Raw genomic sequence first — 23,240 nt, forward strand, 5'->3', positions numbered from 1 at the left:
AGATGTGTGGTATATGATGTGTATGTGTGATGTATGTGTGTGTATATGATGTGTGTGTGTGATGTATGTATTGTGGTATGTGATGTGTGTGTGATATGTGTGGTATGTGATGTGTGTGTGGTGTATATGGTGTGTATGTGTGAGTGGTGTGTATGTATGTATATATATGCATATGGTGTATATGTGTGTATGTATGTATATGTATGTGGTGTGTATATATGTGGTATGTATGTATGTATGTGGTATGTATGTATGTGGATGTGGTGTGTATGTATGTGGTTGGTATGTATGTATGTGGATGTGGTGTGTATGTATGTGGTTGGTATGTATGGATGTGGATGTGGTATGTATGTATGTGTGGTATATGTGTGTATAGCATGTGTATATATATGTGGTGTGTATGTGTGCAGTTTGTATGTATGTGTGGTATATGTATGTGTGTGAGAGTGTGTATGTGTGGTGTATATGTATGTGTGATATCTGTTTGCATGTGTGTGTGGTATGTACATGTTTCCATGCATACAAATGAATGGAAATGTGTATGGTGGTCATAGGACAATTCTTTCTTTCTTTCTTTCTTTCTTTTTTTTTTTTTAGATCTTATTAAAGGCAAGTTTATTGGGCAGCTGCTCCCAGGCTAGTTCACTGGCCCCAAGGGTTGCGGCTAGGGGAGTTGCCATAGGGATATGGGGGTTGGGAGAGAAAGAGAGAAAGGGCAGAGAGAAGAGATGAAGAAGAAGGATCTTTGGTTTGTTTGTTTTGTTTTGTTTTGTTTTGTTTTGTTTTGTTTTGTTTTTTGAGTAGCCCTGGCTGCCCTGAAACATCACTGTGTTTCAGGATGTGTTTTAGGATGGCTATAAATTCTGAGATCTGCCTGCGTCTGCCTCCTGAATCCTGGGATTAAAGGCGTGTGTCACCATCACCCAGTCTGAGTGTCTTCCCTAATCTCTGTCCACCTTATCTTCTGAGACAGGGTCTTTCATTGAACCCAATGCTCACTGATTGACTTGTTTTGTGGCCAGTGAGCTCCCGGGGTCTGCCTGTCTTTACCTTCCCAGACACGCACCACCATAGCTAGCTTTTTTATGTGGACTCTGGGAATCCAAAAATATCACAAGTACCTTACCAACTGCCATCTCCCCAGCCCCCAGTCTCTAGCCTCTATTTTAATAGGATTCCCCAGGTGACTCAGGGCACCTGAGCATGTGGGAAACCTTGACCAAAATTACTGGATGGGCAGGGGCAGGGGGTTTCCATGGGCAACGAGAGACTGTTGGGCCCTCACCCCTGCCTCTTCTGCTCTATCTGATGCAGCCGTGGAAAGGGAAGAGGGAGCTGGCTTATCCTGGTGCAGGGCAGAGACCAGCAATGAGGTTGTCTGGAAAGAGCTGGTGCCAACAGGCGCTCACCTCCACAGCAGGTGAGGATGGTGGTGCCCCTCACAGCAAGGTGTCACATGCAGAGAACTAAACCTGTCCTGCTCAGGTACCAGAACACTGTAGCTGTCCAGCGGCCATGGACCAACTGGGTTCACCTGAAAGGGTGGCTGGAAATGAAAAGGAGACGGAGGGGGGAAAGAAGCATGAAGCCAAGCAAAGTTCTCTGATCAAGGCTCAAAGTTTAACATTCAGCACTGTAGTTATATAGGGGAAGCCCACCCGAACCTGTCCTTTGTTTCAGCTGGATACTGTTGCAAAGCAGGCTCAGCAGACAGTCTCTTCTAAGTTCTTGCAGGAAGTTGCAAGTGTAAACAAAGAGGCTGGCTTCACCTAGGTGTTAAGGGCCGAACAAGGTCTGTTTGGTCGGCTCAAGGCTGGGAAGGGCATAGATCCAGACTGGCTAAACTCTCCCCCAACAGGGGCATGGAACATAGCCAACACTTTCTCTCCCTTTCAGATGGTCTCCAAGTCACTATGTAGCTGTATTTGAGGTCTATGATTTTAGACTTCAAATCCTCCTGCCTCCACCTCCTAAGTGCTGGGATTACAAGGGTGTGCCACTATGACTATGATTATACGGTGCTGGGGATCAAACCCAGGGCTTTGTGTATGCTGGGCAAACACTCTGCCAACTGAGCTACATCCTCAGTGCCAGGCACATCATTTTTTAAGATGGGGTGAGGGCTGAGGTCTTCAGGCAACGCTGGCTCTCATGAAGAACACAGGACTCACCACACCCTGCAGAAGGGGCCTCAAACGTGAAGCACAGCTCTGATCCGGGCTGCCTTGCCATGATCATGGAGGCAGACAAACACAAATTTTATCTGCTATCCCCTGGGGATCTGGTTAGCATGCTCCCTCGTGGGAGCATCACTGTCCAGACTATGGGGCCCACCAACCCCAACCCATATATTATTTGAGAATGGTTTCGCTAAAAAACAAATTGATCAAACACCCAGGGTGGTTAAAATAAAATGTATTTTATATAAATATTTTCATCAAGGAATTATACAGGGAAGGCCAAAACCATCATTGGGAGTAGACAAAAGTATCTGTTTTCTTAAATACAAAGTATAAATATCTGTACACGGTGCAGCTAAATATCAAGAGAGGCGGTGTGGCGCCTCCTGGTGGTCACCCAAAGTGCTTCAGTCAGGAGGTTAATTTTTCTCTGCTCTCAGCTCCAAGGAAGAGTGAGAGGCAAAGGAGAGAGGAAAAGAAGAGGGGAGGAAAAGAGGAGGGGGAAGGGAGAAGAGGGGAGGGAGGAGAGGAGAGAGATTTGGTAGTCCACAATAGTACAGTACTACTTGGTAGGGCAGAGAGGGGGGATGACATGAGGGGCTTGGGGGGAGGAATTGCATTTTGCTGTCTCCCCAAGCCCCTCACCATTATTTTACTCTGTGCCAGAAGCTGGAACTCCTCTAGGCTGTCAGAGCCTCGTGCCTTTGGGCTTCTCCAAGGCGCTGCCCTTTTTTGCCCCATAGGAAAAGACTGCACCGAAGATATCTTCATGATAACGTTTCTGACTCTGTGAGGGGAAAGAGAGGCCAAAGTGTCACCCTGCTGGCCCAGCCACCTCTCAGTTATCAGGCTGGGACAAACCCCTGGGGCTGCCACAGCTTCCTAGTGACACAGGTGCTCCCTAGCCTGGTGTCTTCTCTTGTCTGGATTGCTGCCATTGTGCCGGGTTTGATTTCTCCTCTGCCCTGTGTGGCCCACCTCAGCCTCTTCCCACACTTCATGGATGGATGGCAGTCCCACTTCCTGCCTAGGGCTCATCCCACATCAGAGGTGAGCTTTGAGATCAGCATGTGCAGGGCAGGCTGTGTGTGCCTCCCTTTTTCCAGGCTTGAAATCAGCAACAGACTGAGGGCCCCGAGAGAAGTCTTACAGTAAAGACACCCGTTCCTCCTTGAGGACGAGGTCATGTGTACCAATGATCTGGCCTTGGAATCTTTTTTCCCTTAGTACTAGAAATCAAATCTGGGACCTTTTATATACTAGGCTAGGCAAGGCCTGAGCTATAACCCCAGCACTCATTTTCTCTTTTTAAATTAAAATAAATAAAAAGTAAAGGAATTTATTTCCTGCCTCTGCCTCCTGAGTGCTGGAATGAAAGCTGTGCGTGTGCTGCCATGTCTGGCTACAAGTTTATTTTCACATCTGTGTGTGTGTGTGTGTGTGTGTGTGTGTGTGTGTGTACATGAATGCTGTACCCTGAGAGGCAAGAGGGTATCAGATCCCCTGGAGCTGAAGTTATAGATCTGTCCTCTGCATTTCTGCAGCCCTAGGTAGTCCATACTGACTTGAACTTACCACTCTCCTGCCTCAGCTTACCCAAAGCCTTAGGACTGACAGGTGTGCACTGCCTCTGCCCCACCCGCTCCTTAACAGTAGTTAAAGATGTCAAGCATCCATGAACTATCTGGCAAGCACTGAACACATTTTGGAAAGTACCCATAATGCCCTTGCTGGTCATCACAGGTGTCAGAATTGTCCAAATCCCAGGATCTTTGAACATGCTTCTGCCTCTGTCTCCAGTGTGCACAAGGCTTCTTCCTTATCTTCATCAGGTATTTTTCTCGAATGTCATCTTCCAGTGACCCCCTTCCCCAAACCTCTCCATTAAACCATGAACACTCCAGCTCTGAGCTGTTTTTCTGCGTAATTCTTACCCAAAGCAGTGCACATCCTGTGTGCTTGATTTAACAACTCTGCCAGAATAGAAATTCTGTTTAGGTAGGCTTTTTGCTTTTGTACTTTGAGACGGGATCCCATGTAGCCTTGGACTGACTATGAAACCAAGGGACAGTCTTGGAACTCTTGACCCTGGGACCTCCCCAGTGCTGATGATACAGGTGTGCTCTGTAATGTATCGTGATAGTGACAAACTTTTCACCTGTTTTGTTAGTTGCTTCTCATCTCTAACACATAGTAGGTGCCTAATATAAATGTGGAGCGTAACTGCGAGCCTTAAAGGCAGGGTCAGGGACCAGAGAGACAGAGAGAGGTCGTGTGACTGGGCTCTCACATTCACTGCTAGTGCACCAGGGCCCCTTCCATCTGCAAAATGATGTAACAGTCATTCATCCCTCATAAAGCCCTTAGAAGGGCAGAAGGAAGGGTCACAGGACAATTACTGATGGGCATCTGGCACAAAGCAGGCCCAGCTACCAAGAGTCCTTCCTGCAAGAAATGAGGGCACCCAGCAGCAGCCTACTGCAAATAAGTGTATCTTCCCCATAGCCAGTAGGGGACAGGCCTCCATGGCCCTGTTCTACTCTGTGGGCTTTTATGCAGGAGTGTGGAGAGCAGAGACTGTTGCTTTCATCCCACAGATAGAGAAATAAAACACACTGGTCTGATTTCTCAGCTAGCTGGCAACCACTGTGGAATAGAAAGTCCACAGGCTCCAGGAGCCCAGCCTGCCCCAGGTTTCTGCAGTGGTGCAGGAGGTCTCAAAGCACCCCCCAGGTCTGCTACTCTGGTCCTGGTTCCAAAGGCATGTGATCTTGGCCTACTTCCTTCTTGAGGGCCCCACCCCAGCTCCCATACCTTGAGCTGGAAGAAATAATCCTCAACCTGCTCCTCGTTCAAGTTCAGCTTGGTGGCCACCAGCTTCTTCAAAGTGATAGCCACATCCCGGGCCATGCGCACATCTCCACAAACATAGAGGTGGCCCCGCTCTTCATGGAGCACGCTGAGTACCTCATTGGCCAGCTGTTTCTGCAGGATGTCCTGAACATAGACCTAAAAGCAGAGGACACGGTGGTACCAGCCCTGGATGCTGATGTCACTGTGCTCAGGCATACTGGCTATGGGGAGGAGAAGAGGGCCATTGAGGGCTTCAGTCAGGACCTCAGCTCAGGATACACAAGTCCTCCTGGCCAGTGGAACCCACAGAGCTTCCCTGAGTTCACCACACTCCAGAGACATCAAGCTTATAACTCTGCCCAGAGCTCTGAGATCTGCTTGCCTACACCCCAGAAAGAGGAGGCTTCCCAGTATGTATCAGTCCCAGCTCTGATTTGTGGCTTGGATATAGGCTTCTAGGCTCCCCACTTATAAAGAAGGTCCTGCAGTTGACTGGGAGTCTGTTTTGGGTTTTGTTTTTTGTTTTTTGTTTTTTGTTTTTTTTTCACATAAGATGGCCCACTGGTCATCCAGCCATAGGATACAAAGGGGGCCTCAGGGAATGTTCACATGCTTCTGAATGGAGAGTCTGCATGCACTGTTCATGCCCCTGGAGCAGGATGCCCACCTGAGGGCCCTGTGGGATCAGCTCCACCTTCCAGTTTTGCTGAGCTCAGCATAAAGCTAGCCTGGCACAGCCCCGTGTCCCAGAGCTGCTAGGCACCTGCAGGTGGCTGCGCTGTGGAGATTAAACTACAGTGAGCTTGGTGTTGTCATAGTGCTCCTCACATCTCCCTGATGCTGTGCAACTGTCTTCGCTGTGGAACAGAGGTGAAGGCTTGGAGAGGAAGGGTTGTATAGCCTGGGCAGTGGCCATCACATGCTCTCTGCCAGCTTGCTGGGTAGCTATACTTACCTTGGGTTTGCCGGGTAGCCGGGAGTAGCCTGTGTGCGCCTGGAACAGCACTCCCTTGCGGACCATCTCCTGCATTTCTTCCTGATAGAGGTGGTCCTCCTCTGGGTGTCGGCACCCAAACACCAAGGTCATGCGGCCTCCTTTGAACCCTTGAACACGCAGAAGGTTGCAGTTACCACAATAGCCACTAGAGGGCAGCCCATGACCACCAGGTGCCCAATGGGTAGGTTTCTGATCTGGCATTATCCCCGTTTTATAGCTAATGGAGGCACTCTTAAAAATCATGGTTCAGGAAAAAAACAGGTTCAGTATCAGTTTTGATTATGCCCACATATTATTCTTTCTTTTATTTGATATATTGCATTTTAATTTTACTTCTTTGAAAATAATATAGCCAGTGCTTGGGAATTAGGGGCAGGAGGATTGATTCCTGCAAATTCAAAGACAGCCTTGTCTATATAGGGAGTTTTTAGTCCAGCCAGGGCTACAATAGCAAGACCTTGTCTCAAATACATATAGGGGTGTGTGTGTGTGTGTGTGTGTGTGTGTGTGTGTGTGTTGCTAAGAACATTCTTTTTAGTGGAATATCAGAAACGCGTGGCCTTCTTTTATGAAAATCATCTCCCCAGACCCAGGTGCTACATTAAATGCAGGTGCTGAGGCCTCAGGCATCCAGGATATCCCAACAACCTCCTAATGCTATTGGCTGTGCTGGACTTCATGTTCAGGGTCTTGAAGGTCAAACATTGCTAAGGGTTCCTTCCAGAAAAGCCTCATCCGGAGGATTCCTGACAGAGCTGTTCGTCCTCAGCTACTTCTCAAATGAAAAGAAAATGTCTTCATCTAAAATCTGTTACTCTCATCTCTTAACCCTAGGGACCTCTACACAGGCTTATTACTCTCTGTGTTATTTAATGGATGATACCAACAATGAGGCAAGCATTTAAAACCCAGCAAAATGGGCCAATGAGGTGGCTCGGGAGGGAGAGGTGCTCACCATCATGCCTCCTGACAAACTGAACCTGACTCCTGGAAGAAGAGAAGCAAGTTGACTTCTGACCTCCACATGTATCCCAGGACACACACATATTCCTCTAGATACATTAAAAAGTAACAAGGAAACATGGAGAAATGGAGTGGCAGGGTCAAACACTCCAAAACGGTGTGCCTAATTATGGGATATGGTGTAGTAATTTGATGTGCCTGTGTAATGATCAGATCGATCCTGGTGACAGGCACACTCCCTTCCTATTGAGAGCTGTACCTCTGTTCTGGGAGTCATGGAGGCGCTGCTGCCAGAAACTTCGGAAGGGAGCAATGCCTGTACCAGGCCCAACGAGGATGCAAGGCTGGGAGGGGTCCTCAGGGAGCTGGAAGCCACTGACACTGCAGGGAGACAGAAGAAAGACCTTGGTCTTCAGATACCCCAAGCCAGAAGCACATGCTGGGGACCTGGGCGCCTGGCGGGAAACACTGATTCCCAAGCCCTGTGTACAGCTTTATCTTCCTGGCCCAAGGACAGCATCTCCCCACACTGGGCCAGTCTCACTGGGTCCCACCACAAGCATCACTGGATCCTTGCCATGGGCTCCACTATACCTTGTAGCCAGATGGCAAAAAATGAGGAGATGGAGAGTTACACTTAAATCTTTATGGGCCAGGGGAAGACTCAGTCTTAGACCCTTCCCTTGCACTACAGAATCCCCAGGGGCCAGGGGCTCTAAAGGGCCCTGAGTTGGGGCTTACCTTCGCACAAAGCAGGGCACTGGGTCCTGGGGCTTCAGGTTACTGATCCAAGTACTGCAGACACCATGGTGCAGGGGACCCTGACCATCTGCAAAGATAGCACAGGCCTGACTGACAAGCCTTGTAGCCTTCATGCAACCCAGCTAGGCGTTCTTCCTACAGTGTCAAGCCCCGATGGGTGGTTAGTTCCCGAATGAGGAGTTACCTTCTCTCCCAACTGTCTACACGGATCAGGGAAGGAAGTAAGGGAGCTGGTAAGCAAATGCCCATTGTAGAAACTGAGTCACAGAGAAGATAAAGGGAGTGGGTGACTAAAGTCATGGTGGACTCGGGTTCATGCTCCTCAATCTTAAGCTAGAGCATCTCCTAAGTGTTTGTCTAGGGACCCTCCCAGCATCCTCGCTCCACCAAGGCTCTGCCCACAGCAGTATGAAATGATCCTGCAGGGCTGGCCATTGCTGACTGTCCTCATGAAGGAGGCCTTTGCCAATAGAAACTCCTACAAATAGGATGAGGAATGGTCTTCCACTTCCCTTCTGTTCTGGTATCCCAGCCTTCCCCAGAAGCCTTTCCTGGGCTTGTGGGTGCCCCAGTTTCCTCTGGGTTTCATTCACTTCCCCCATGGCCTGACCATGTAAGGGAGGCCTTTAGCAACTGCAGTAGTTTTTGGTTCTGTTCTGCATGAAACAGCCTTCTCAGGGCTCACCGCATCTCCTCTCTCATTTAATGGTCAGTGAGGATGGACAGACACAAACAGGCTCTGTCCAGTATTTACAAATTGTGCTCTTTGCCAAGGAGAGAGATCTCAGAGTTGTGGACCCTTTCCAGCCCTTCCAGCTCAAACAGAGCTCAGTTACAGAGATTAGAACAGGGAGGGCGGACCGTCCAGTGGAGGATCCAAGCCTGGAACACTGGACCTCCTAGGCTATGGCAGCTTCGCAATACCCCACTCCCTCTCTCGTGATACCTGGGGTTTCTGGGCACCCACACCATACATCAAAGTAGGTCCATGCCTGAACTCTTTCTGACCTTCTGGCTGCTCTGTTCGAGCAGGGCCTGTCTGCATTTTCCACACCAAGCATGGCCCCCTAGCATGGAGGTGAGACACAGCCATCACAGGATGGGAACACGGAGGGAATCGAGAAAAAGTTCCCTGCATCCAGCTACATGCATAGGATGACTGGAAATCACCGGGTTCCCTGCACATTCAAGGTTTTTCACGTCTGAGCCTATTCAACAGTCGGAGACTGGAACAGTGGTCCAGGTCTCAGCTTCGGCAGTTAAACTCCCTGAGTTTGAGTTGCTAGTTAATAACAGGTGTCTCTGAACAAGTTGGTTAACCTCTCCATGACTCTCTTCCTCCCTTGTAAAAATACACATGGAAGCTATCTATCTCCCACAGGTCTGGACGATAAACAGAGGAGCAAGCTTCATGCCTGCTTTGCGGCATTGTGCCCTACACAGCATCTTACGTCACTGACAACTCTGGCAGGTGGCTGTCACTGAAACATGTAACTGACAAAGCCCCAGGTGTTGAACAGCTGCTGTGGTGGTCAATCTTGGCCATCAATTTGATACCCCTGGGAAGAGGGACCCTCAATTGGGGATTCGTCATCAGTCCCCAATAGATGGGCCTATGGGCAAATCTGTGGGGCACTTTCTTGACTGTTGATTGATAGGGAAGAGTCTAACTCACTGTGGCAGTTCTGATCCTGGGCAGGGGGTCCTGAGCTGTATAAGGAAGGTAGCTGAGCAAGCCAGAAGGAACAAGCCAATAAGCAGTGTTCCTCCATGGCTCCCGCCTTGGCGTCCCTTGGTGACAGTTGTAATCTATAAGTTAAACCCCTAAATTGGACCTTCCCCTAAAATGGTGGCAGCCATAGTGTTGGTCACAGCAACAGAAAGCAGTTTAGGACAGCTGCCCCTAGAAGGACCTGTGCAGATGACACTGGAGTCCGCCTGTCTCACCTCGGGTGCGATAGGTAACCACAGCCACCGTGAGGTGAACCTCTGAGGGGGTGTGGTCCTGAGAGGAGCTGATGGAGTAGTAGCGGGGCTTCAGAATGGGGAGCTGGGACAGCAGGAAGGCAGCGGGCACGCGCAATGATGGGAACTCTTCCAGCACTTCCAGGAAGGTGGGGTTGTTGTTGAACTTCCAGTCGTTGTACTCTGAGGGCTGAAAGGCAAGGGCAGTGTGAGGGATTGGGAGACCTGCAGTGTGCAGGAGAAGGAGCTGCCCGGCAAGGACGGGGCGCTGTCCAGGGTGCTGAGACTGGACCTGGGGCAGCTAGCAGCATTTCTCAGTTGTGCCTAGAACTCTACTATGGGTAGGATTAAGATGTCAGTGAGACAGGATTGCAACCCCAGCTATTTAGAAGGCTGAGGCAGGAGAATTCCAAGTTTCAGGCCGACAGGGGTTACAGATCAAATTGAGAGCTAGCTTGGCTAACTTAGTGGGACCCTGCCTCCAAATAAAGAAGAGAAGAGATAGGAGTTTGTCTCAATGGTAGAGCCTGGGACGTGTGAAGTTCTGAGGGGAAACACTAGCACCCACAAAACAAAGACAAAAATTAAAACACAGAAACCTCCCCAACATCAGCAACTCATGGGCAGGGCTCAATGCTCTCTTTCTTTGGAGAGGATGTAGAGACATGGTCCTTGCTGCATAGTCCAGGTTGGCCTTGAACTCATTGTTGGTTCAGACTGGTCTCTAACTCACTGTCCTCCTGCCTCAGCCTCCTGCGTGCTGGGATCACAAGCATGCACCACCATACTCAGCTGGGCTAATTTCTTTATTACACTGTAACTTGGAGCCAATTGGATCTGGGTTCAAATCACGGCCAGATGTCCCTCCTAGCTTAACCCCAGTCCTCGTGGAGTGGGGAGGATGCAGCCATTCACACGGAGTTGTTGAGATGGTGACAATGTGTTCCGTGACTTTGCATCAGGTGCCTTTTACAAAGACATGGACTTGGAAGTTGTAAATGACCTAATGCATCACCCCACTAACTCGTTAAATCAGCCCCTCCACCTGCCATTACACCCATTTACCCACTGTCAAGTTTTTTCCACATTTGGGAAGACAAAGGCCATTCCCTTAGTCAGATTCCAAGGAAGTGCATTTTGGCTATTCTTCTTCACTGTGAACCTGACTGGATTTAGGATCACCATGGAAACACACCTCGGTGAAGGTGTTTCTAGAGGTTTAACTGGGGAAGACCCGCCCTGAGTTTCTATGGGCTGGGACTTTAGACTAACATCAGCATCTACCTTTCCTGCTTCCTCGCTCTGGAAGCAGTGTGACCTGTCACTCACACTCCTGTTGTCATGACACTCCACCATGATGGATTGGACCCTCATGAACCAAAATGAACCCTCCTTCCCTTACCATCCTTCTGTCATGCATTATCCACAGAAGTAGGACACATAACGAATACAGGTTACATCATACTGACTCCCAGAGAAACTCATCCACTCGGTACTACTGTGTGCTAGAGATGAGGCACAGATGATGCCGAGCCCCCAGCAGACATGGACAAGGCACACCTAGGGACTCAGGAGGAGAGTCTCAGAGGTTGAACTCAGCTCTGGGCACTGTTCCCTCCACTCTATGAAATGCCCCTGCCTCATCTACCAGTCAGACCCTCACCTGACACAAGGCCTCCAATCTCTGCCTGTCAGCCTCTTCCGTGGCAAGGCGGGCCAGCTTGTGGAGCTGCAGCTGGGTGGGAGGGGTAGTGATATCCAGGAAGTAGGTGAGGGCTTGGCTCAGGGAGCAGGGGGGCAGCCTCTTGTCTTTGACCCAGTAGCTTCCTGAATGGAAGTGAGAAAGGTGTCAGTGTGAGGAAAGGCCCTACTTGGGTCTCTCAGACAATGCCTATCCTCCACCTGCAAGGGAGAGATGACTGACATCTTGGCTCAAGAAAGAGCAAAGATCAGGAGCTGGTGCTGAGACAGGGCTGCCAGGATAGGCTGAACAATTGCTCCCAAGTGGGTACCCATATTGACTTTGTCCTGACAGACAAAGCACATCCTTCTGTGCCTCATACTTGAGTCTCTGACACCCCCAGGTGAACCTCAAACTTAGTGACTAAGTCCACTGGAGACTGATGCACACCCCAGAGGCTGGTTTGCTCTTTAGAGGGAGTTTTATGGCTACAGTCTCCTGGGGTGTTGAAGCAAGAGGCTCTGGGTAAACAGCTCAGTATAAATTGTGGTGGATGGGCTTCAGGAGTCCCTGGAGACAACATGCAAAGAGGTGTGGCATGACCCAGGTGCAAATTCTGGCTCCCACTTCCCAGCTGAGTGTCTCGGCTGCTGTGGCCTCCAGCTGCTTCCTTGAGAAACAGACATGATGACACAGTCTGTGCTGGCACTGGCAATGAGTAGAAGCCACATTTGGGAAGTCGCTGGCACAGTGCCTGTTCCCTAGTCCAGAGGTATTCAGTGCATGTTAACATATTGCTTTCTCCTCTCCCCTTGGTTCCCTCCAGGGACAAGGACTTTATTATTAATGCATCACATCAGGACCACATCTGGGTTCTTCCAGCCCCAAGGATGCCTCAGGTCTCCTGTTTATAAGTTTCAGGCTGACTCCCTTTCCCCTGATGATGGTGGACACTGCCAGGTTTTGCTTCTCCAATGCCTCCTCCAAGGCTAGGGGGAGGCATCACTACCAGTGAAGGCCAAAAAGCTTCATCTGTGAGGTGGGACAGGAGTAGATCAGGACAGACACAGGCCAGTCCTCAGGGATGGGGGGGAGGGAGAAGAGAGGCTTGTCTGGGCCCAGGAGCTCACCACTTTCATCCAGAACCTCCAGGCACACAGTTTGATGTGGCATAGGACAATCTACAACTCGCTCCAAGATTCCCTGCACCAGGGTGGTCTGGTTGCCTGGGAAGATCCCCAGGTGCTCCCCAGGCAGGTAGCTGGGACCTCGGCTGCCCTCGAAGGTGAGCTGAACGAGGAGGGTGGTGCGGCTACAAAAGAAAAGAGAGCCATGAGTAACTGCCGGCTTCCGCAGGACAAGTGTTCTCCTGCCACCAGCCTGGTCACCAGCTAGTTTGTGACAAGACATCCTCTCAGCTGGGGACCCTCAGCACTCCACAGTTTCCTGGAGGAGTTTGGCTACAGTCTTCCCTAGCAGTGTGGGGAGCATGGTGGGCTTGGCCATGCTTCTGCCACAAGAAGCATCTTGCTCAAAGTGTATGGGCACCAGAGGTAGCCTTTCTTTGTCTCCAGAACAAATGATGTTCTCATTGGAACTGAGGCCACTTTCCCCCAGGACAGGAGGGAAGGAGAGGAGGGAAAACACAGATAAAATCACAGATCGCTCACAACCCTCCTCCACCTGGCTGGGAAATTCCTATCCTTGCCAAACATTCGCACAACAGGTCTGAAGTCTCAAATGGTCTGAGTGTCCCCTGGTCACTCCCTGTAGTGAGAGTTCAGAGAAGATGCCAAGGACTAGCAGAGAATGTCGTCCCAAATGGTGAAATTCTTGGCGGGCATGTCTCCCCTTTCCACATACAGACCAACTCTCTCTGGTTCTTTATGAACTCCAGAGCAATCTTGGGTACCAGCCAAGCATCCCTGCCCATCCTTACCTGGACTTCTCACTCTGAAGATTCTGCTGGGATTTCAGCCTCATGGTGAACACATTCTTGGCATGGATGCTGCTGAGGGCTGGGGAGACAGACAGAGGTGGTACACAGCCCCTTTGATGTGCTGGGGGAAGCCCCGTATGCTGAACTAAGCACTCCCGCATGCTACCTTTGCCCTTGGCGGGCAGTTCCTGTGGGCCAAGAGGCTGGCACAGGGCCTGGCAGAGTTAATGCCACCACCCACCCACTGATGCTGGCTCCCTGTGCTCACTACCACTCTCCCAGGGCTCCTGACCCACTGTCCCTCAGAGCCCAAAGCTCTGTACCAATAGGCTCTGTAACCAGGGAGACAGATGCCTGGCAGTACCAGGGTGACTGCCTTCATTCAGAAGGGCACGGTGGGTTCCTTGACTACTGGTTCAGTGCTCAGATAGCCTCAACTCAAGCAGGAAAGACCAGTAGGGTGCAGAGGGGCTGTTACCTTTGTTGAGGTCTAAAGGCTCTGGGCTCTGGGTGAGCCTGTATTGCTGTGGCTCCCATGTTGCATTGGAAGTGTAGCGTTTCGGGATCTGAATGTGATGTTTGCTTCGAACATCAAATGTCTCACAGGCTGCCTAAAAAGTTAGGGAGAATGGCATTTATCATCACTGTCACTACCCCTCACCATGGGTCAAATACCGAATGGCTGCATCACAGAACACCTCAGTGTGCCATCTGAAGGGGGCTGGAAGAGCTCAGAGAATCCCAGGCTTGGCACACAGTGGTTATTTCTACTGTAACGGATAGAACACTGCCATCATATATTTATCCCTTCCCACATAACGAGGGAGGTCTGGGGCTTCCTCATCCTGATAGAAAAGCTCATGGAGGAGACCTGAGTCTTGGAACCAAGTCTGCTGGGCTTCCCACTGCTCTCCATCCATTTCAGTGTTAAGCTCTCTTCACCAGAAGGGAGGAACCCAGAGAGTAGAGATTTAAGGAGATAAAATCAGGTCACAAGAGCTCAGCAGTGTGTCCTGTGTCCCTTCCTCTACAGAGCTGGGAGGCTGAAGGAAGACCTCACTATTCCTAGGTGCCCAAGTCTATCAGTAGGAAGAGTCCTGGAGACATAAGGTCAGGGCAGGGAGCTAACCAGCTACCTTCTCCCACCTGAAGCATCACACGGGAGTGACATTCTTCTTGGTGGAGTCGGGGTTGGGAAAGCAGCTTTAACCTGAGATGTCAGGCCCATACCCCCCAACCCACACCTGGCAGAGGCCATGACATCCAGGACACCAGGCCCATATGTGTTTGGCATGAACTCATTACAGCCTGTCTGGCTGGAAACTGACCCGGAAGGTTTGCACAGCCCAGCTTCGGAAGGCATCCTCCTGCCCGCTGAGTTCGTCCCCTTCTCCTGTTGGGGCAAGCTGAGAGGCTCCCAGGTGGGACAGTTTCTGATCAATGTCATGAGCGAAGGCACAGAACTGAGGGTACATGCTGGAGCCAAGGCCAAACACGGCATATCTGCCAAGAAGGACACACATGGAGATTCAGTTTGCCTGGCAGCAGTGCCCATGGTCTACAAAGAACAGACCTATGCCCATCGAGTCACATCACAGTCTGGCCTTCCTTGGTCATGTGGCCAATGGACTATCAGCCCCAAATCTGCAAGAGGGAATCTGTTTCTATGTCTTGATCCTCAATCCTCAGAAGACAAACCTTAGAACAGAACTCTGTCTGCCCCTGGACATCTATGAGAAGACATCCTGTGCACACCCTGTTCCTTAGTCTGATCCCATGCTGGGCCCAGGAAGCAAGGATGTGGGCCTCACCTGAAGGCGTGGTTGAGTTCTCTCAGCATAAACAGAGATTTCTTCAGAGTCTACAAAAGACAAGGAACCAGAGTTCTCAGGCCAGGAGCTACAAACCACTGCTTTCCTTTACTGTGATGGTCTATCCAAACACTGGCCACAGAGCAGGCACAGAATCCAGATCCAAGGGGGAAAGCCACTGGTCAAGACCAGATTGCCCCTCATTCCATCTGAACCAGCTCATATGGGGCCCTGCCCCTCAGTAGAAGACCCAGAAGTCCCTGGCATTCTCGTTTAGCTCTGGAAGAACACAAGGTTCCTCAAACAGAATATGAACCCTGCTTCTTGCTTGGAAGTTGCTAGGAACAACAGATTCTCTAAAATAACTGATTTTCCAGAAAACTGTATTAGGCAGCATGGGACCCATCACACTGTGGGAAGCTAAGCCTTTTGTAATCTCTTCTTATGTACTTACTTTTTGATAGCCTTTTCATCCTTCCAACACTGGAGAGATGAACTCAAGTTGGTGCTAACCAAGCCTTAATATCTTGCTCATACTTGCCTCTGCTCAAGGCACAAGGCTAAGCAGGCCTGCACGAGGCCAGCTAGACAAAATTTGTGCTTGGCCTATTTTCCCTTTTTGAGAATGATACAATTTTTATTTATTTGTTAAGATTTATTTATTTATTTATTTTATGTATGTGAGTACACTGCTGCTGTCTTCAGACATACCAGAAGAGGGCATCAGATCCCATCACAGATGGTTGTGCGCCACCATGTGGTTGCTGGGAATTGATCTCAGGACCTCTGGAAGAGCAGTCAGTGCCCTTAAACGCTTAGCCATCTCTCTAGCCCCACTACACTTTGTTTTTAAAGTATGAATTCTTTTCAAAGAAAGATTTGTGTCAGAAGAGTGCATCTATGTACAGGAGTGTGGGTTCCCAGGGAGGTCAGAAGACAATCCTGGATTCTCTGGAGCTGAAGTTATAGGAGGCTGTCAGCCACCTGGTGTGGGTGCTGGGACTGAACTGTGGTCCTTTGGAAGTGCAGCAATCCATCCTAACTTCTGAGCCATCTCTCCAGCCCCTACATAGGAATCCTTGTTGAGCGAGAATTTGAGTCAAGATTCCCTATGGAGTCCAGGCTGGGCCTAAATTTGTGATCCTCCTGCCTCTACTGCCAAGTTCTGGGATTACAAGTGAACATCACTATGCCCAGTTAAATAAGAATTTTTGAATTTTTTTTAAAAAGTAGATTGTGGCTGCAGTAATGGCTCAGGAGGTAAAAGTGCCACCAAGCTCGAAAACCTCAGGAACTCACATTACGGGAGGTAAGAAGTGTCTCCTGCAAGCTGTCCTCTAATCTCTACATGCAAACTATGGGGTGCGCACACACACAAAATAAATATAAATAAGTAAACGTAATGAATCCCCTCAAGTAATCTAAACACATATAAATAAGAGTTGGTCAGTTCACAGGAAAGCACTGTGTGACGTTGGGAAAATGGCCTAAGAACCAAGAGTGGCCTGAGTACTTACTTCCAGGTCACGCTGAGTCCCCTGGACACTTTTCTTGGTCCTCCTAAGCCCCTCTGCCCCCAGATGATCAGTGTCCCCAGCCACCCACCTGCCCATTGCTGGGACAGTCTCCATTCCCAAATGTGCTTGTCACCACCAGCAGCAGTTGTTCCTCTTCCAAGGCGCTTGCCTTATACTGGTCCATGCAGACGACCTGTGTGACACAGCGTGGGCATCAGCCCTCAGCTCCCAGGGGACCCCTCATACTCACCCCAGGCTCCTTCCACCTAAGTGGGTACCTTGGTGTTGAAGGCATAGCTGAACAAGGTTGCCAGGTCCCTGGCTAGCGCTTCGGACTTCCCTGTCTCAGTAGCAAAGAGGACCGTGGCTCTGACTCGGGAAGCCACGACCTTCCGCATTAGCACGGAAGCAAAGAACACCATTCTGTGGGGATGAACAGACAGATATACAGACAGCTGAGTGGTGAGTTAGCCTCCAGAAGGGATGGAACAGGGGTAGCACTGGGGTAGGGGAAAGAGCTTCTGCTTCTCATTTTCTGACTGGTGGCCCCTGTGCATCCCGACTCAGTCTCCTTGGCAAGTTCGGAACTACAGAAGCAAATCAGTCTCAGAATTGGTGTCTAGAGTTCTGGGGGCCCACATCATAAAGAGCACTCTCCATATGCCCTGCCCTTCGTGGTGGAGTCAGGAAGGCTGCCTCAGTAGAAGGGACACAGCACAGAAGGACACGCCCACTTCCACGTACTTCACCAAGACTCTGAGCCGGATCTCTCTCCTCCTGGGCCTCAGCTTCTCGTCCTGCCAGATGTGGGTCTTCCAGGGCTCGATCTGTAGAAAGGAAGGAGAGTTGATTGTGGGGTTCTGGCTGGGCTTGGGCTGGGGGATGTTGGAGAGGCAGAGGGCCCTCTACTACACTCATAGAGGCCCACCTCACCAAGGCTTAGCCAAAGCTCAGGGTAGTGCTTCCTAGGCCCCACACGAGCCACAAAACACTGGGCACTTGGCTCCCTTTGTCATGGTCACAGAAGGTAGAGGCCCACCTGCTTTTAGTATCTTTTTATTGGGTACACTAGATAACATATATCTGGATGCCTTAGAGACCACACGGTGGTACTCAGCTGGCACGTACAACCCTGGGTCGTCCCACTACATAGTCTCCACAGCTAAGCTACAAGATGGGGCGTGCGGGAGGCTTCTCCCTGACCTGGTAGTAGTAGAATGGAGATAGGACATAGTTCAACATCTCCTGGTGGAACACAGGGGTGATGCTCCCGGACACTGGAGGGACCAGCCAAATCCAGTCTGCAGGGCAGCCTCCTCGGGCCCGGTACTCATTCTGCATGTGCTTCATGAAGGACTCTGAGGCTGTGTGGTGGTCCATGATGGTCACATTCTGCTTCTGAAGGAGAAGAAAATGGAGTGGGCTCAGATACAGCAGCAGAGGAGACGGGCGAGTGGCTGCACTGGAGGGACAGTGATGTATGCCATGGCTCTGCCCCTGTTCCTAGTCTTCTCACTGACTTCTGCAGAAACACACAGAGGTCCAAGTCCACAGAGTTAGTGACCCAGGCCATCACCACAACCCCTCATATGGCAGCCAGCCCGTAGTCACATGAGAGTTTCCCAGGTTCTCAACCTGTGGGTCTCCACCCCTTTGGGGGGGGGTCACTTATCAGATAGCCTGCATTTCAGATACTTACATTATGATTCAAACAGTAGTAAAATTACAGCAACGAAAATAACTTTATGGCTGGGGGTCACCACAACATGTGGAACTGTATTAAAGGTCCCAGGATTAGGAATGTTGAGAACCACTAGGAGCAGCATCCAGAAATTCAAACGCACAGGTCTCCGTGCACTGCCAGCAGACAGAGAGCCTCAGGTGTGGGCAGCTCACACCGCACCATCTTGTTTCAGGTAAAGAAAATACAGACTTGAAGGAGGCTCACTTGTAGACAGAGTGCTTGACATATGAGAAACGCTACACATCTGTAATCTCAGCTCTCTGACGGTACAGGATGAGAGTCAGGAGTTCAAGCTATATAGGGAGTTCCAGGCCAGTCTGTGTTCAAAACAAGCAAAGACAAAACCACTGGAGTCATCTGTGGGAACAGTAGGGACCAGAGTGTAGGGGAGACGGGCCATCCATATCTTAAAACTAGAGGCCATGAGGTCTAAACTAGCCAGGAAAGATCCAGTAAAAGCAGCTGCCCCACCAAAGTCCAGAGATCCATTCACCCAAGGGAAATTTGTTTACGGCTGGAGGAAGGGCTCAGTGGATAAGGGCGTTCGTCACCAAGCCAGACTTGAGTTTTATCCTGGGAATCGACACAGTGGAAGGAGAGAGCCAATGGTGAAGCATCCTATGCTCTCAAAGGGTCGTATCTGCTCCTGTCTATCTGTCAGGTACCGAGAAAGGTCTCCGTGTATTGCCAGCAAACAGCAAACCTCTTGGGGAGGCTGAAGGAAATCCGCCATTTTCATAAGGCCTCGTGGGATTTGTGACAGAGGCAAGCAAAGGCTGCTTGGGAGTGACAGAGGGGGAAAGCCTAGTGGCTGGGATAGACCCAGAGGAGAGATGGGAGTCAGGACAGCTGCAAAGAGAGGGCAAGTCTTCAGAGATAGTTTCAAGTTGGCCAGGGGAGGGGCATTCCTGGGGAAGGATGAGCCAAGGTTGGCAGCAGCCACCTGATGTCAGGCTCACAAGTCAAGTCACACTTTAAACTCATATACAGCTGTGCCTGAGTTACGGTAGGGCTCCATACTGATGGACCCATCATAAGATGACAGTATCCCCAGTCAAGAATACACTGAATAGGAACGGGGGAGTAGCTCAGCTAGCCTAGCATGCTGGCCTAGCATGCACCAAACCCTGGAGGTTCAATGCCTAGTACTACGTTAAAAAATAAATGACCCAGCTGGGCGGTGGTGGCGCACACCTTTAATCCCAGCACTTGGGAGGCAGAGGCAGGCGGATTTCTGAGTTCGAGGCCAGCCTGGCCTACAGAGTGAGTTCCAGGACAGCCAGGGCTACACAGAGAAACCCTGTCTCAAAAAACAATAAATAAATAAATAAATAAATAAATAAATAAATAAACGACCCAGAGGTGGTAGCTCACACCTGTAATCCCAGCACTCCGGAAGTAGACAAGAAGATCAGAGGTTACATAGTGAGTTTGAGGCTAGCCTAGGGTACATGAGACTCCATCTCAAGCCTTTTTGATAAAGCACCTTGTCTCCTAACCATCGTAGCTTGACTACATAGTACACTGCAGTGTCAGCTTCTGGTCCTTGTGGTTGCTGCAGCTGGCTGAGGCTGTCGCTTACTGCTGCTGCCCAGCTTCGAAAGAACATCCGGCCACCGTCGTTAGTCCAGGAAATTCCTTATGCAGTTAGCCATACAGGCCTGTAAGCACAGATGCTCTGGAGGCTGACTTGAGTTTAAGGCCTGCCTAGACAACAAAGTGACTGAAGACCAGCCTGGGTAACCTTGTCTCAAAATAAAAAGCAAAAAAAAAAAATCAAGATCCCAAACAACCAAGCCAAGCAGGGGGCTGGAAGGATGGTTCAGTGGTTAAGAACACTGACTGTTCTGCCAGAGGATCTGGGTTTGATTCCCAGTACCCACATGGCAGCTCACAATCCTCTGCAACTCCCGACCTAGAGGATGTGATGCCCTCTTCTGGCCGCGTACTGCACACAGCTGGTGCAGGCAAAACACCCATACACATGAAATAAAATGGAAAGTGTGTGTGTGTGTGTGTGTGTGTGTGTGTGTGTGTGTGTAATGGTAAAAAAGTTTAAAAAAAAAAAAAGAAGAAGAATTTTTAAAAACCCCAAGTAAAAAAATTCCCAGGTGGAGCCACCATAAGCCGGGACTATCTGTGCACATATACAGTGCCCTTGGATATCAGGAGCAGATGATGGTAACTATGACAAGCATAGATAGATGGACCAAGCGTGTGTGCCGGGCACGCCTAGGGAACAAGGGAGCTCCAAATGTGTCTTATGGTCAGTTAATCCTAGCAATGACTCAGCAAGGGAAGTGATATTTCCATTTTTGTTTTGTTTTGTTTTGTTTTGTTTCCCTCTCTGAGAAATAACTCATGGAGTTGCCCAGGCTGGCCTTGAACTCACCATCCTTCTGCATGCGCCTCCTGAATGCTGGACTTACAACATTCTCTACCACACCTGGCTATTGTCCTTACTTTATAAGGGAAAAAAGGCCATGTCTTTTTGAAGGGTATCCTGGAAGATGGTGACAAGAATGGCCTGGAGACTTGGACAGTAGAGGGACACCATCAGGGGATGGCCAGGTCTCTGTGGATTTGCTAGGACGCTTCCTTCTTTGTGTTAGCTCACCACCCCTTACTCCGGTGAGTACAAGATGAATCTGAGAGTGACCCAGCCCTGGAGAACATTGTGTGATCCCATCCATAGCTTTTGACAGCTGCCCACATTCTAATGCCTGGCACACGCAGGCCAGGCATCCATTAAATCTCCATTGAAAGAATGAATGACTCTGCCTAATGGTCTGGACTCCCGGCCTCTTCACATATCTAGGTTCTACAGGAAACAGAACCACAGAAGCAAAGCTGAGGAGTGACAGCAGAGAGAAGGTTCAGTCCACACAGGAACCAGTTCCTGTGTCCACCCAGGGTCCTTGACCTACAACCTGATGCGGGAAACCACTTAACTAAAACCAAGTTAAAGGAGGTTGAAGGAAAGAAGACAGTGGGGGAGGGGGAGCACTGCCCAAAGCCGCCTGGTCCAGGAGGGGTTCTTTAAGAAAATGAATGGTTGCCGGGTGGGCGGTGGTGGCGCACACCTTTAATCCCAGCACTTGGGAGGCAGAGGCAGGCGGATTTCTGAGTTCAAGGCCAGCCTGGTCTACAGAATGAGTTCCAGGACAGCCAGGGCTACACAGAGAAACCCTGTCTTTAAAAAAAAAAAAGAAAGAAAGAAAGAAAGAAAGAAAGAAAGAAAGAAAGAAAGAAAGAAAGAAAGAAAGAAAGAAAATGAATGGTTGAGGCCTTCAAGGAGAGAAGGACCTGGTCATGGGGTGATTTAAAGGAAGTAGATTTGGGGTGGGAGGAAAAGTAAGGGGACCAGCAAGATGGCTCAAGGGGTAAAGGGGCTTGCTGCCAAGTTGGCCAAGCTGAGTTTGATTCCCTAGAACCCATACACTGAAAGCAGAGAACAGATTCCTGTTAGCTGTCCTCTGACCTTTACACACACACACCATGGCATTTAGAAGCGCTAAGGTCCTGTGTTAGGATCCCTTTTTGCTGAGTTTTTGAACCCTGCAAGAATTTCAGGCGACCCAGGGAGACAAAAAATGAGGCCGGAGTGGCCGAGGAAGAGGCAGTGTGAGGAGATGGGTCTCGTTGGCTGTAACAGGAGCAGGAGAATGAGAAGGAGCCCAGGGACTGTCAGGAACTGTTGTCTAGCTGGTCACGTCTGTCTCGCAGATGGCAGCCAGCACAGCCAATTTGTGCACAGTGGGAATGATGAGGCAAGGAGGGAGGCCCTGGAAATGCAGCCGGGAGGAGCGGTCTCTAAGTGATGTGCTAAAGTGCAGGAACAGGCAGCCTTCGGAGGCAGAGGCGCCTAGAGCTAGACCAGCACAAACGCTGGGTCTCAGCACCCAGCAAGCAAGAATGCATGCACATATGAATGAGTGATGTTGTAAAAGAGACATCAAAAGCACCAGACAGGTGCCTGGATCAAGTGACCTTGCTAAAACATCTACCAACCCCCAAGACACCTGGCATACCTGGAAACTATGAAGCACAGCCACATTGATCTCCGTGACAGCCCGGTCTTTCCAGAGGGAGGCCAGTGTGTGGGTCTCCAGGCCCATCCTTCTGCCCACTTCCTATAGAAGCCAAGTGATGAGGGTTAGGCGGTTTGTGGGGTGGCTCCCCCACCCACCAGCCCAATCCTCCAGCTGGCCCAGCCGGGTAACCCTTGTCACCTCCAGGATGTTGTAGCGCTGTGTGTCACAGAAGTCTCGAACTCCAATCTCGGTGCCCATGTACCAGCCATTGAAGGGGCAGGCTGGGAATTCGAGGCCACCCACTTCCAGCAGCATGTTGGCCACGGCAGGCAGCCCATACCACTTCAGCCCGAGCTCCTGGAACCACTCGTACCTGTAGGGAAGCAGAGTCAGCTGAAATTAGGGTCATCTTTTTTGCCCTCTCTCCCCAATCAAAAAATAATTAATTCCAGGAAAAGGGTCAACCAAAGAAATCCTTCCTTTTCTCTGCTTTTTGAGACAGGGCCTCATATCCCAGACTGGCCTTGATTTTATGTAGCTGAGGATGGCCTTGAACTCTTGACTCTCTCCCAAGTGCTAGAATTACAGGCATGCATCATCCACACCCAGTTTCTGCAGTGCTGGGGATCAAAGCTAGGTCTTCAAGCATGCTGAGCAATCATATTCAACTGAGCCACAGACTAGAAAAGTCCTTCTGAAGAGATGATCTCAGTCACCCGACCAGGAAAGATAACACAGAACGCCAAGAGTCATTCATTATAGAAGACATCTCTTTAGATGTCATTCATGCAAAT

The 23,240-nt window shown here is 50.0% G+C and overlaps 1 protein-coding gene across 2 annotated transcripts in view; it reads right to left on the bottom strand.

The window, feature by feature from the left end:
- Positions 1–2,401: 2,401 nt before the first annotated feature.
- Positions 2,402–23,240, bottom strand: part of Nos2 (nitric oxide synthase 2) — a 38,439-nt gene continuing 17,600 nt past the window's right edge. For both annotated transcript variants that reach the window (XM_034505777.2, XM_034505779.2), the window contains 18 exons: positions 22,645–22,819; positions 22,444–22,545; positions 17,872–18,066; positions 17,413–17,495; positions 16,947–17,091; positions 16,757–16,861; positions 15,152–15,201; positions 14,669–14,843; positions 13,819–13,951; positions 13,341–13,419; positions 12,532–12,713; positions 11,384–11,547; positions 9,703–9,910; positions 7,735–7,822; positions 7,253–7,374; positions 5,989–6,137; positions 4,995–5,189; positions 2,402–2,967 (listed from right to left, as the gene is read on the bottom strand). In XM_034505777.2, the coding sequence (XP_034361668.1) occupies positions 2,869–2,967; positions 4,995–5,189; positions 5,989–6,137; positions 7,253–7,374; positions 7,735–7,822; positions 9,703–9,910; positions 11,384–11,547; positions 12,532–12,713; positions 13,341–13,419; positions 13,819–13,951; positions 14,669–14,843; positions 15,152–15,201; positions 16,757–16,861; positions 16,947–17,091; positions 17,413–17,495; positions 17,872–18,066; positions 22,444–22,545; positions 22,645–22,819 (2,449 nt within the window). In that variant the 3' untranslated portion in view covers positions 2,402–2,868. The remainder of the gene's footprint in view (positions 2,968–4,994; positions 5,190–5,988; positions 6,138–7,252; positions 7,375–7,734; positions 7,823–9,702; positions 9,911–11,383; positions 11,548–12,531; positions 12,714–13,340; positions 13,420–13,818; positions 13,952–14,668; positions 14,844–15,151; positions 15,202–16,756; positions 16,862–16,946; positions 17,092–17,412; positions 17,496–17,871; positions 18,067–22,443; positions 22,546–22,644; positions 22,820–23,240) is intronic.

This window comes from Arvicanthis niloticus, chromosome 6, assembly GCF_011762505.2.
Source record: "Arvicanthis niloticus isolate mArvNil1 chromosome 6, mArvNil1.pat.X, whole genome shotgun sequence".
NCBI lineage: Eukaryota > Metazoa > Chordata > Mammalia > Rodentia > Muridae > Arvicanthis > Arvicanthis niloticus.